This window comes from Mchenga conophoros, linkage group LG3 (genome assembly GCF_057382185.1).
Source record: "Mchenga conophoros isolate Kocher_MC1m ecotype Shallow Benthic linkage group LG3, M_conophoros_male_GT1.1, whole genome shotgun sequence".
NCBI lineage: Eukaryota > Metazoa > Chordata > Actinopteri > Cichliformes > Cichlidae > Mchenga > Mchenga conophoros.
Window position 1 is genome coordinate 52124150 of NC_140528.1, and position 13130 is coordinate 52137279.

At 38.5% G+C, this 13130-nt stretch overlaps 1 protein-coding gene across 3 annotated transcripts; it reads left to right on the top strand.

The window, feature by feature from the left end:
- Window positions 1-1704: 1704 nt before the first annotated feature.
- LOC146579393 (uncharacterized) lies at window positions 1705-13009 on the top strand. 3 transcript variants are annotated; one of them, XM_085269331.1, is made up of 10 exons: window positions 1705-1972; window positions 3053-3112; window positions 3787-3902; window positions 6935-7073; window positions 8326-8352; window positions 9062-9141; window positions 9277-9367; window positions 9465-9572; window positions 10135-10302; window positions 11356-13009. In XM_085269331.1, the coding sequence occupies exons 1-10, from the start codon at window positions 1942-1944 to the stop codon at window positions 11487-11489; spliced, it is 954 nt and encodes a 317-aa protein (XP_085125457.1). In that variant the 5' UTR covers window positions 1705-1941; the 3' UTR covers window positions 11490-13009. The 3 variants fall into 3 exon arrangements, with proteins under 3 accessions (XP_085125457.1, XP_085125458.1, XP_085125456.1); XM_085269332.1 differs by having other exon boundaries at window positions 1712-1972; window positions 3793-3902; window positions 11353-13008; XM_085269330.1 differs by having other exon boundaries at window positions 1714-1972; window positions 11353-13008.
- Window positions 13010-13130: the final 121 nt, after the last annotated feature.

Below are 13130 nucleotides of genomic sequence, written 5' to 3' on the forward strand. Positions count from 1 at the left end.
GTTATTAGAGACTGGACAGACATGAATGGGGGATAGGAAAGGGAAAGAAAGAAAAATAGGGGGGAAGAGGGTCAGTGAGAGAAGACACTAAAAAATAATCCTCCGGATCACCTGTTGGAACAAAAAAGAAAACAAGCAAAAAGAGAACAACACAGCAGGGAGACCACAGCAACAACCAAGGTAAGTAGAGTAACAGTAAATAATAAATATTGAATGTTGCTGAACAGCACACAAGACCGACGGTACACAGTATGCTTTGAGGCAGCAGCCAAGGAAGATATAGTGTTTTTCTGTGAGCACCCGTGTGTACACCTGCTGTCACAACCTCAAAAGGTTTCTCCATGCAACTATCTGCTAGAGGGTGTGGGGAGTCATAGCCCTGCCCCCCAGGGCATGAAGCAGGTATGGTGGAGATCCAGGCCCCAGACATCCAGAGGCCCCCTAGAGTGCGAGAGTCCAAGCAGAGATACGTGGGGGGTGGCCCTGCCGAGGGTGCCCCGACCCCCGGAAGGGGCCCGACCAAGCCACGGGCGCCAGGATCCACCAACACATCGATGGACGAGGGCATCAGCCACCGCCAGGGAGTGTGGTGAGGGGAGATATAGGCCCTCACACCGGGGGGGTGGGGGGCTGAGATGTTCCCAGAGAGGTGGAGTCCAAGACCCGACCTGACATGTTTAAACCATGTTTAACACAGCGGCTCAAATTCCATCTGAAATTACTGATCTTGATCTTGCTCTGCCTCTTATATTGTTGCCATCCTTTATCAGTGTCATCTTTGCAACATCAGTGATGTCTGTGCTGTAGTTTTGTGTAACTTCTCCCTCGTGTGGTTAACATTAGACATCACATGAGAATCACTGTGCGAAATCTGACAAGACACGCAAGTTGAAAACTATTGTAAGCCACAAAAAGCTTGAGACATTCAATAATCTGGATCAAAACATTGAGACTGTGGTTAAAAAAATGGGACAAAAGCTGCAAATTTAAAGCATCTAATGCACCAAAAGCTGGATTTCAAACACTTTAGGCAATCGTTTCCCTTTCTGGAGTTTGTGTAAGCATTTTTTTAAATGCTATATGGTGTGTCGTGGCTTTAAACCAGTGAAAATTAACACTAAAGAGGTCCTGCCGATGTGTTTCTGAGGTGAGAGGCCAAAACTGAGCTAGCATCCTGTGCCTGTGGTCGATGACTCAGTTCCTGAGAGCGAGGGAAACATGAGAGGGTGGAGATACATGCAGATCATATAGAGAATATGAGAGCGAGAACAGTGGGTTGAGATGTTGAGAAATAAGGGGGGAGGGGGGGGGGGTAGACTGCAGCAGGTGGAGAAAAAGAGAAGTAGACACAAAAACAGTGAAGAAGAACAGCATGTAAGCATGCATCTGATATGATGCTCTCCTTTTTTCAGTGTTTTCACCTGATTATTATTATTACAGAGATTATAATCCCAACCTGCAACTCAAGGACCAGCGACTAACCCAAAACTGATGCCGGGTCATAGGTTGTAACCCACAGTCCAGGTTCAGCTTCATCCTAAAGTTGTTGGATGAAGGTACAAAACTTTAAGATTCTTCGAAATAAAGGGCCCACATCAATCAACCGCCCTGTTTTCAGCATGCTTTAGCTTGTGTAGCGTGCATTAACAGAACAAGCATAGAGCACTAAGCACAAATGAAACAGGCACTGAGTGACAAGAGACACAGTGAGGGCGGGAGGAGAGCGTGAGAGAGAGGAAGAGAGAGAGAAAGCGGCAAGCAGAAAGCTCATAGCTAAGGAGCGAGAGCAGCATCAGAAGAAGAGGATCGCTTTAAAAAGGACAAAATAAGGAAAAAACAAAAAAGGAAACTCACCAGTCCTGCTGATGGTCATACGTCAACTTTAAGTGGCTAAAATCTCAGTGAGTAGGAGAGAGAGAGAAAAGTAAATTCATCACCACCATGAAGCTGTGGAGCCGTGTCTGCTTCCTCGGTGAGTTTAACTCAACTGTCACGCAGCTTTCATCTCTGATTTCACGCTCTATTATCTCGCTAGAGGAAGTTTGAATTTGTGGTAAGTTAAAAATAAAATTAAAAGGGAACAGAAAAGCTTGTGATCGGGGTCCTTGTGCGCGCTCAAAAACTCAGAAGCTTTCAAGGGCAACGTTCAGATTGTTTTTAGGGTCAGACGCTGCAGGAGGCTCGAGTTTTTGCTCCACATCAAACCTTTCTTTGACCAACACAAGGAAAGCCTTGATTTGCTCTTAAATCTGCACTTGCATGCATTTAATTACATTTCAGCGTCATTCAGGGACTCGAGAAGCATGACATATCCAGGAAGTAATCTGGGAGCACACGAATCTCGCCATATGCACGCCCTTCTTTGAATCTGCTTTTTGTGCAAATCAATGCAAATATTAACAGATTAGCAGAATGTATTAATTCAACATGAGGCTTTTCTCTTTAGCTATAATTATTTGAATTATTTGTCTTGCTACAAATTTAAATTTATCAACCACAAAAAACGTGAATGCCCCTGTAAACATGAAAGTGTTTTGGTTGCTGTAATTACTATAAATTAGGACCACAGAACATGTATGCAGTACATATAACAATGTAATATACAGATAAGGTTTGCAGGCTTACAGAGGAACTTTGGTAGAGAGGTCAAAGGTCAGAGTGCAGAGTGACTGAAAGTTTGTAACTGACTGATTGATACGATTTAAAATGATATATCTCCTGTCCTGCTTCTCTCACCATTCTCTGCTCTCATTTTCACACCAGCTGTTCTGTTTTTCACACGTATTTGCAGCAGCAGTTAACAAGCGTGCTTTGTCAAACAAGTGACCGTAAATGAGCATGTTTAGTTGGTTTGTGTATCTCACACCGGCTAGCCACAGAATCTGGATGACATTTACTTGTTAGGGTAAAGTGTAGAATCATATTGCACACCCACAGTCTGCGTCCTGAGGCAATTTCAGATGTTTGTATTTAATTTGATCTCTTTCCATGACTAACTGGCTCATTTTTAACCTCATGTTTATCTGTTGCTCATTCTCTCTCTTTGTTTCAGTTCTAGCAGTTTCTCCTATTTGCCTGGGACAAAATGGTACAAATCATGAGCAACCCAACGGTATGTTCCACTGGAAATTAGAAAATTATTTAATTAACATAAAACAAGCTGAGAATACCAAGGTTCTTGCATACCACAAGTCCAAATACAGATGGACCTGTGGTATGAAAAGGACAAAAAGCAAGAGTCTGACTTTTTGAAAGCATTTCTGATCATTTAGATGTTTAATTGAATAATTCTTTGACGTCCTTAATATGTTTTGTTTATGCCTGTAAAGTCTATGAACCCTTACATGTAATATTAGGCTGTAGAAATAAAAGTCACTTGATCTGATAACCTGAAAATCGATTTATATTGATTTCCTTTCTGGTGTAAAGTAGAGAATATTGGAGTATTTTTGTCCTTAAAAAAGTAGCAATGCTACAGTATAAATGTCCTCTGTAATAAGAACAACTCATGTATTGTGTAAATCTATTCAGATTTAGACACTAATCCCTGAACCTGGTCAGCACTCTGTATCTTCTTAAACTACCATAAAAATCTGCATTGGTTTATCTTCTAAAGCAGACTGCTGTTTCTCTTGTGTTGTTGCATAACTGTGTCACTCTATTTATTTTTTATATCACTACATTATTTGCAGAGTTGTAATAGTTTATTATTTTACAGTGCTATTTTCAGAGGGGGGAGGTTAACTGTGGCTCAAAGTGATTTTATGCGTCTCTCCTTTATGTCAGGTACAGTTTCTCCTGTCCCCTCAATCACTGCCAGATACGTTTTAAAAGGAACTGAAAATAAGATGCAATATGACACAGACCCTGAGAGTACTACAGCAGAGGAAACAAACAGTATGGTAAGTCAATTATCTCAAAGTTAAATAGCAAATCTTGGTTCTCAAAGTGTAAAAAGACAAAGTCTGGTTTGGGAATTCATGCTTATGAGTTCACATTATTGGCATCCATTCAGTGACCATAAACTTCAAATAGGCTTTATTTTAAGAAGGGAATAAAAAGTAACATCCACAGCAGTCTGGTTCTTTTTAAAGTGCAAAAAGCCACCTACTCAGGCTTTATGCACAGTTACATGGTGGAGCTATTTCCTGGTGCACAACATGCAGTCACTTCCTGAAGTCTTGTTGTCACTATGAAGCTGCGTAGTTAAAAGCAGAGTAGCTGCACAGATGTAAAGAGAGTTGGAGAACCACAAGCTGTCGTTTACTGCCTTTAATCACAACTCTGATCATCACACAACATAAAGAGCAATTATTCAACTTCTGTTTTCACAAATTCAGTTTAATCTTTGACTTGATTCTCCATCAACAGCTTTACATCCCAAATAGTTATTTTCAGCTACTGATGAAGAAAAATATAACAGTTCAGCAAAGGATGAATAACACTGAGCACGCCAATTTCATATCTTTGTTTAATTCCTTATTAATAATTAATCACAACACCCAAGTCAAGGTAGGATACTCATAGTTGAAATTATTATTTTATTTGCCAAAGCCCATAGTAGTAAGTTAGTATTACTAGGGGTGGGACTTGATTAAAAAAATTAATCTAATTAACTGGAGGCTTTGTAATTAATTAATCTGATTAATTGCATTTAATCACACAAGAAAATTTGCCCCAAAGCGCAAATGTTTTTTTAATCCAAAATGTTTTAGTGGGCGACAGAATCAAATAATAGACATGGACATGAATATTGTGAACTTAAGCACTTTTAATTTCTGGAAAGAAAAAAATAGAAAAAAATAATATCCCTCTCCAAAATTGGGTGGACTTAAAAATAAAGTGCTATTTTAAGTACTTTAAGTAAATTTTCGAAATGGTATTGTCTTTAATTAATAATAATAATACTTGTTTCAACATAAAGTGCAGTTTAAAAAAATAAGGCAAAAACATAAAAGGTTATTTGACCAGCTTCACCTTTAAACTCTGAGTAACCTTAGCCAACATTATTTTAACATTAGGCTAAAACAGTGTGATCATCGAACATTTCAGTGCAAGAAAATAGCAAACCCATTGGACTCACTATACCTCCATGCTTATTTACTGTCGGTCTCTTTCAGCCAGTTACTTAGACAAACTAACCTGTTCACATTTTCAAGACAGCTCTCTTTTTTGTTACTATGTGAGCTGCAAATGAGAACAGTCTCCCACATGGGACAGAAGTGGCAGCACTAATCAAATACCAGGACAGACAGCTGTGGGTAGGTCCCTGCTCGACTGGACCACCACTGCAGTGGACAGTCTGTCAGGGCCTCAAGGCTGGTCCAAGCCTCTTCTCGCTCTACCCTTGCAAGACATGTGAAGTCCTTAAAGCGTGGGTCAAGCACAATAGCTATCTTGAGCCACTGATGGTTGAGTGTAGCTACACATTGGGATAGATCCTTTGTGAAGGCAGTCTTAAATTTCACCATGTAGTTTGAGTCATCATCAGAGACCATGTTGTGATGCAGGCGGCAGAAAGCAGGTAAAACCACTGAACATGAGACACATGTCTCACCTCCAAGAAGCTCAGTCACAAACCGGTAGTACACAGTTCAAGAAATTCATTATTTATCCACATAATAACTGTAACTATAGGGCTTTTTGAAGAAACTGTTAAAAATAGTATTATTTACCTGCATGGCTCAAGGACAGTCGGCAGCTTTAGGAGTTTTACCAGCTCTGATGGAGTTAAAATGACTACGGTAGCTTGTGCTTTTGTTTGTCTAAAGCAGTAAAAACAGCCTCTTGATTCTTTAGTAGACGAGAAACCAAATCCAGGGCTGAATTCCACAGTGTGGAAACATCCTGTATGAGTGGCTCTTTCTGTTGCCCCAGTCTTGTTTGTTCCTGGTGTAGTTCCTCCATATTAGCAGGGCTATCTGTAATGCATCTAATTTTGCTCATTTATTAATGTCAAAAAGCTGTTGAATTTTACTTAAAATAGTCTTTCGCCATGGCAGTTAGAAAGTTGGATCACCTGACGCTAACTGTAGCACATTTTCTTCTACATCTTCTACCACTGATAGTGGTCTACAGTCCAGAGCAATCCATCCAAAGTTTGTTGACTTACTAATATTGGTCCTGAAGCCTGAAGTTTGGGCTGCCGACACCTTTTGTTGGTACTTGGACTGCTAGCGCTAACAGCTCCCACAGTTTCTGCGCTCGCTGCAACATGTTTTGCATTTAGATGGTACCATAAGGTTGAAGTGCTTCGATGGTATGCAAACTCCGTTTTGCACACTTTGTACAAAACCATGCTTTTACCAAGGCTTCCCTCGAGTAGTCTTTTGAAATGAAATTTGCCTCCAATCAGTCCTAGCAACACAATTGACTATGTGCACGTTAGCATATGCTACTTCCGGTGCAGAAACTCCTGTGGGGAGCTTTGTTTCCGGAGTTTATGGACTCTGATGCTAGTTTAAAGTCATATTGGACTCAACATAATGTCCTTTTTTAAATTTATAGTCTAATTTGAGTAAAATAGATGAGAAAGGAGTGTATGAATTAGGTTGTGGCTTCTGCACGAGTATGCAGTGAGCTCGGTTTCACATCCAGACTCATCCTTCAATGGTGACGTCAAATTTCAAAAAAACAAGATGGCGCCTAGAAAAGTTTTCAACTCAAGCCTTCGAAATAAGACTTCTAAAACCACTGGGTGATACCACGGTGGCTACAGTCACCTTTATTTTTTTTATTCACAGTCTATAGACATGGCTTCCCACATCAAAAAATAACTCACTTGAACTACAAAGACTCCTCACAGGAAGCCTTTTGAATCAGAAACTACTGCTGTACAGAGTCAGATGCCTTCATATTCAATGAGTGAAACAGAAATCAGGCAGATTACAGGATGAAATGTTTACAACCAAAGGATGTTTGTTACTCTTCACAGCCTGGAGGCACAGTGGCTACTACTCTAACAAGTACTAATGTACCAACAAAAGAGACTACCAGCATAGTCACACAAGGAGGAGCAGACCGTGGTGGTAAAATGACTCAAACAACACCAAGTACCAGCTCAGGAACTACAGGTACCGTCACATATTCAGAAAGCACATGCACAAGTTCTGCGCCCCAAGTTGTCTTCCTGTGCACCAAACCACAACACTCGCAGGCTCACACGCTCTGTAGCTGTAAGCAGGCTGCAGACACAACCACTCAAACACTCTCGCCCTATTCTAACACACCGTCAAACTGAATATTCAGACACAGTGGCACGTCACCGTATCACATAAAAGGACCACAAAGCAGCATACTTGTACCCCTTTTTTCCTCTTTCTTTTTTAAAATTAGGACTTAAATATCAATTCAGGTTAATCATTTGAGCCATATTGTCAAGCAGAAGGAGTAAGTTTCTGCTTGACTTTTGATCTCTTGTATCTAAAATGATATATAGTGCTCAAAACATGTAACATGTAAAACATCTTTATCTATCATTATCTATCATTTTAAAGACAATTAAAACAATAAAGTTAACTAAGATTTAGAATAAGGGTTAGTCACATTATAAATAATCCAAAAGAAGCAACATATCAGCAGAAATATGTTTGGAAATCACAAAGTCAACATGAAATAGAAATAGGTTCATTGCTTTATTTAAACTTGGCCATTAGCTAGATAGTTCTTGTTGTGGATTAGAAAAAGTAATTTTAATGTGTAGTAGAGAGAAAAACATATCGTCCTATTGAAAATAGAAATACACTCCAAGTTCAGTTTGAACTTTGTTGGACAGCCTGCAATCGAACCAAAGTTCAGGGTATTTTAATTTGCAGGTTTTAGGGTATTTCCTATAGACAGGACTAAAACAAAGGCAGACCTGGTGAGGGGTAGATATAAAAGTACGTAAGTAGTAGATATAAAAGTATCATTGTAATAAAATTGTAAACAAACAAGTATTAAAAGGGGCCCAGTACTGATCCTTGTGGAACACCTTAATCGATTCTTTGGGATATTAAACCGAAATAATCCTTAAAGTTTTTTTTTTTTGAAAAGCAGCTTCTGAATAGTAATCACATGGATACTAACAGGAGATATGGATAGATGGAAAGGAGTTACTGACTTAAATTGAATCACAATGCTTAAATAGTGCCTGCTAAACAGAAAGTCACTTGTAAATGTTGCAAATTAACTAAAGAAAAATCAAATGCTCATCCTCTTGTAATTTAAATATTCAGACATATGCTACGCTTTTACCTATAAAGTGAATTTGCTTCACTTTTCTATTATAAAAAAACATAAACTGACTTTAGCTGAATTACTGAGCCTGCTGTTTGTTTCTTTTAGCACCCCCTCCACCTGGCTCGTCTGCAGGTAAGAATCTTTATTATATTATCTATTATGTATTTAAACATCTGTCTGTTTTATTCTGCTATCATTTTCAACTGTCCAAATGGACACTAATGTTGTAGTGAACTTCTTAAAACTACAGTGGCCAGTTGTTTCAGTGGTAATAAATAGGATCTAGAATCTATATTTTAAAAAAACAAAAGAAAAAACAAAACAGTTAAATTTTTTTAGATGTTAACGGATTTTTTGGCACATATCAGTGGTTTCCTGTGAGCTGCCTTGGGTTGTGACTGGCAGCACTTACTCAGGATGTGCCTGGTTACCACTACTCAGCCACAGTTCCACCAAAGTTTTGACACGACATGCCACACAGAACACTGGCCAGTGCCAAAAGTAGGCTAGATTTGGCTCTAATATGTATGCTGCCTGGGCGAGACACCTTTTAGTTTTTCTTACTTGGTGGGACTAAAAAAAAATCAACCATAAAAAATGCTAGTGTCCCCCTGTGGTTGCAATGCTGATTACATGATAAGAAATTGACACTGTAATTTCTCTACAATTCTACTTTTGAATTTTTAAATAGTTTTTATATTTTTTTAAGTGATGTTCTAAGGAGTTTAACAATGTAAGATTAACAGCATAATATTAATTTTTAGAGCCCATTCCCTTTTTTGGGTGGTCCCAATGTTATTACCACTTCTTTTAAAACAGCTCTGCTTATCTTTGTCTCTAGGTTATGTTGTCCTGGCGCTTATCATCATAGTGATTATAATTCTGTGTATCATCCTCTACCTCTTGAGGCGAGCCTCCAGGGTAAGAAAAAGAAATGGAAGTAGAAATTGTTTTCTGTGCACTTAGCCTTTGCTTATTATATTACAATTAAAACAGGTACACACACATCATGTTCGCTTATTAGTATCTTGCTTGCATTTTTGTTTGTTTGTGCAGACATATTCATTTGACCTCCAGCGTCCAAATCCTGTTGGTCATCTCAACCAGCCCACTGGCACCTTTGAGCCAGTCTACCTGGATGATCTGGGTGTGTTTCTGTGGAATTAAATTTTATATATACATGTCTGCACTTAAGATGATCCTAATGAGTTTGCTTTGGCGTTTGTATGTGTGTCACATCTCAGAGCGACCGGTACCTAAAGATATTGAAGCCACCGATGACCTTTCACCTCCACCGGTCGCTAATGGCACGAGTCTACAGTCGGAGGAAAAGGACTCCACTGGAGAGAACGGTACAAAATGAAACTGTTTTTCAGAAGTACAGATACCTGAAAATTCTACTTAGGTATAGTAACTATGTATTTGTACTTCATGACTTCTTGCCTCTGAGTACTGTGAATGCATTGTCATTTACAAGAAACCACACTGAGAGATTTGAGCTTTGTGACACTGTGTTTTACTCATGATCAGCATCAACACTAAAGTAGGATTTAAACAATGCTCTGTTTGTAATAAGCGGCCCAGAGAGGTCCAAGAATATATGCCTCCACACTACGCCATTATTTCTAAACAGCCTAAACTACAAGGCAAGATATTTTGTCATCAATAAGTTATTTTTTTAGAAGTAAAGTAAAATTATTTGGGTAGGACAGAGACACAGTAAGATTACAAATTACAAATAAGATTGCAAATTACATGTTTCGAAAAAAGTACTGTATGTTGTGGGAAGGGCTTTAAACTACACTAAATAATATCTTTAGTATTGCGGGGATTACCCAAAACTCTGCAGCACTAAAGAAAGTTACACCTTATCTTACAAATCCTGTTTGTCTTCTGTTTGACCTCTCTACTCAGCTCCTGAGGAACAGCCAGAAGCAAACGGTGTGGAGACTTCACCCGCTGAAAACACCACTCCCTCACTGAGTAGCGATGAAGCTGACAAGATATCCAACCCACCGAGCAGTACCAGCCTTTTCTTTGATGCTATTGGGGAGCAGCAGAATGAAAACAACAACAACCCAAGTAAGATTTTTCTTTAATAATGCAAATACAAACACAAAGCAGTACGGTCATTTCTCTATTGCATTTTCAGAAATCATGCAGGACTTGCACGAGAAAGTTTACCATGAAGCTCCAAAATATAACTCGCTTCTATGTATGTCTAAAGACAAAACATGAAATATTCACTGAAATTCTTTGTATACATATGGCTCAACTCTTTATGGTAAATGGGCTGTATTTGTATAGCGTTTTACTTTACACTACATCCAGTCATCCACCCATTCACACACTGGTGATGAAGCTACATTGTAGCCACAGCTGCCCTGGGGCGCACTGACAGAGGCGAGGCTGCCGGACACCGGCGCCACCGGGCCCTCTGCCCACCACCAGTAGGCAACGGGTGAAGTGTCTTGCCCAAGGACACAATGACTGAGACTGTCGGAGTCGGGGCTCAAACCGGCCACCTTCCGACTACAATAAGAACTGCCAACTCTTGAGCCACGATTGCCCCTATATTTATTCCAATAAGTGCTGCTAAACAAATTGTTTTATGCGGCAAAGAAAACCTGCCAGTTGTAGTCAACCATGATTACAATTAAAAATTTAATAGGCTTTATCCTTGTCAGACTATTTACCATGACATTCATGCCGATAATGAGTGTATGGAAACGTCCAACCACAGCTGTATATGGGACTCTTACTGTGGTCACTGGTGTAAGGAGTGATGTGAATTATGTCTCCCTCATCAATCCCATCCTCCAAATGTGGACTTTTTTCCTGAAATGTTTTTACTTCATGCAAAATTCAAAAGGTAGACCTACAGTAGCAACAGGTCAGTGACCAACTGAAGGTAGAGACCATTTGGCTTTAAATGAAAATGTCTGCATTTTAAAAGTGTTGGCTGCAGAAGTGATCCATCAGTTTTACTCTAAAAGTGAACATTGTCTGTTTCTGTGGCACTTTTTTAATGTTTTACTGCTGCACAGTGATTAGGTGTTTGCAGATAAGTTGGCATTTTCCATTTTGCAATCCACTGTCTTCTTCAATCCCAATCTTTGTCCTCTCTCACAGCAGTTTGCTCCAGTGACCCATTTGTTGAAATAAACCTGGACGAGCCGGCATGGTGTGATCAGCTCCTCAATTCTTCTGAAGGTTCTTCCTCGGTCTTCCCCTTCTCTCCATTCTCTTTATCCTCCTCTTCCTCTTAGCACTTTGAATGTTATCCTCTTCCATCAACATATAGGCAGAGACTGTCTTTCATAGCACATGGACATGAGCACAACATGTGTTTTTTTTCCCAAAGCTAGTATGGATTGTGAAGTGAACAACCAAGGAATTAACATCAACCTGTAAACATGAAGCTAGCTTTAACTGATTTCTTATTGTGTTTTTATATGTTTTTGTTCAAATTTATTGGTCTCATTTAGTATTTTTTCTAAGACTATATGAAGGACTTTAAACTGATTTTAATTGAATTGTTTGAAACTGAGCAATTTGGGAAGCTCAAAGAGGCAGTCCAAAATTGCATCGAAGAAAAAGAAGGATTGAAGAAATGTTAATCACAACTTTTCCTGCATTTAACTGACTTATTATTATTGTTGCCTAACCACACTGCAAACTTCATACCAAAGGAAGTAAAATAAGCAAGGTAGCTTATTTGTGACATCTAGACTAAGCAATAACGCCTGAACTTTTTTTTTTTTTTCCAAATGTCATCACTTCATGAGCGTATAGATTGGCTGCAGTTCCTCTCAGATCTAACATCCTTTGAAATAGGCTAACGTTTTCTCAGAAGAGATGTTTGGTTTTAAGTCAGATTATTTTTGGGGAAATTAGTGTGTACAAAGTACTCATATAGGAAACAGTTGATTAACTTTTTGTACAGTTTAATATTGCAATAATAAGTTATGGTTGTAATCCCAAGACGCAAATGGACATACACAAGAATGATGCTTCATTTGGGAACCACATCTCATTACCAATAAACATAAAACTAGCTTTAACGCTTCCTTATGATTTTTTTGTTTGTTTTATACATTATCAGCACATCAAACTTAAATCAAATGAGTTTTTTCCTAAAATGTAGCATTTTTCTACTTCATTTTATTTACTAAAGCATCATAAAACAAGATTAAAGTTAGCTTTAGCAGCGACAACTGTTACTCTCAAATTATCGATGTAGGCTAGTTTCCCCTAAACCTACAGGGAGATTTGTGAAATCTCTGAACTATAAAAATACACTCTGTGTCATAATTGCTGTAAATATTTTTGTACACGATATATTTTTTTTAGTAGAATACTGTGAATTATTCACATTTATTCAAGTTCTATATTTTAATTTTGTGACTCTGGAGGTTTCCATTCTACTAGATGTTTAAATGCTTTCGTTTTTTTTAACCTACATTTATTTTGTCATTTTTTTAATAAACTGGTTTCTTTTCAGAAGCTAACTAAAAATACATTTCACCACTGCCATTTTCCTCAAAGTGCTAATTCAAACTGATATATAAATATATAATTTTCTGACTAATGTTAAAAAAAACAAACATTGAGAAGTGTTACTTTGTTTCATGTTAAAAATCAAAGTGATTCAAATAAAACTATTTTTTTTCAGAATTTCACTGTTATCCCTTCTTCATTCTCTTTATTATCCTGATGGTTAAAATGTCTCTCACTTAACTAATTTTTGGGTTTAATTCCATTTGCTGCCTTACTCACACCAAACCTTTTCAGAAAGTCATCTGTATATTCTTTGGTCCATATCAAAACTATAAAACAATTTTGACTACCTGTCTGTGAGTATTTATGCTTCTTCTTGTGGCCATGGCCCTCAGGTCTCAGTGTCTTCA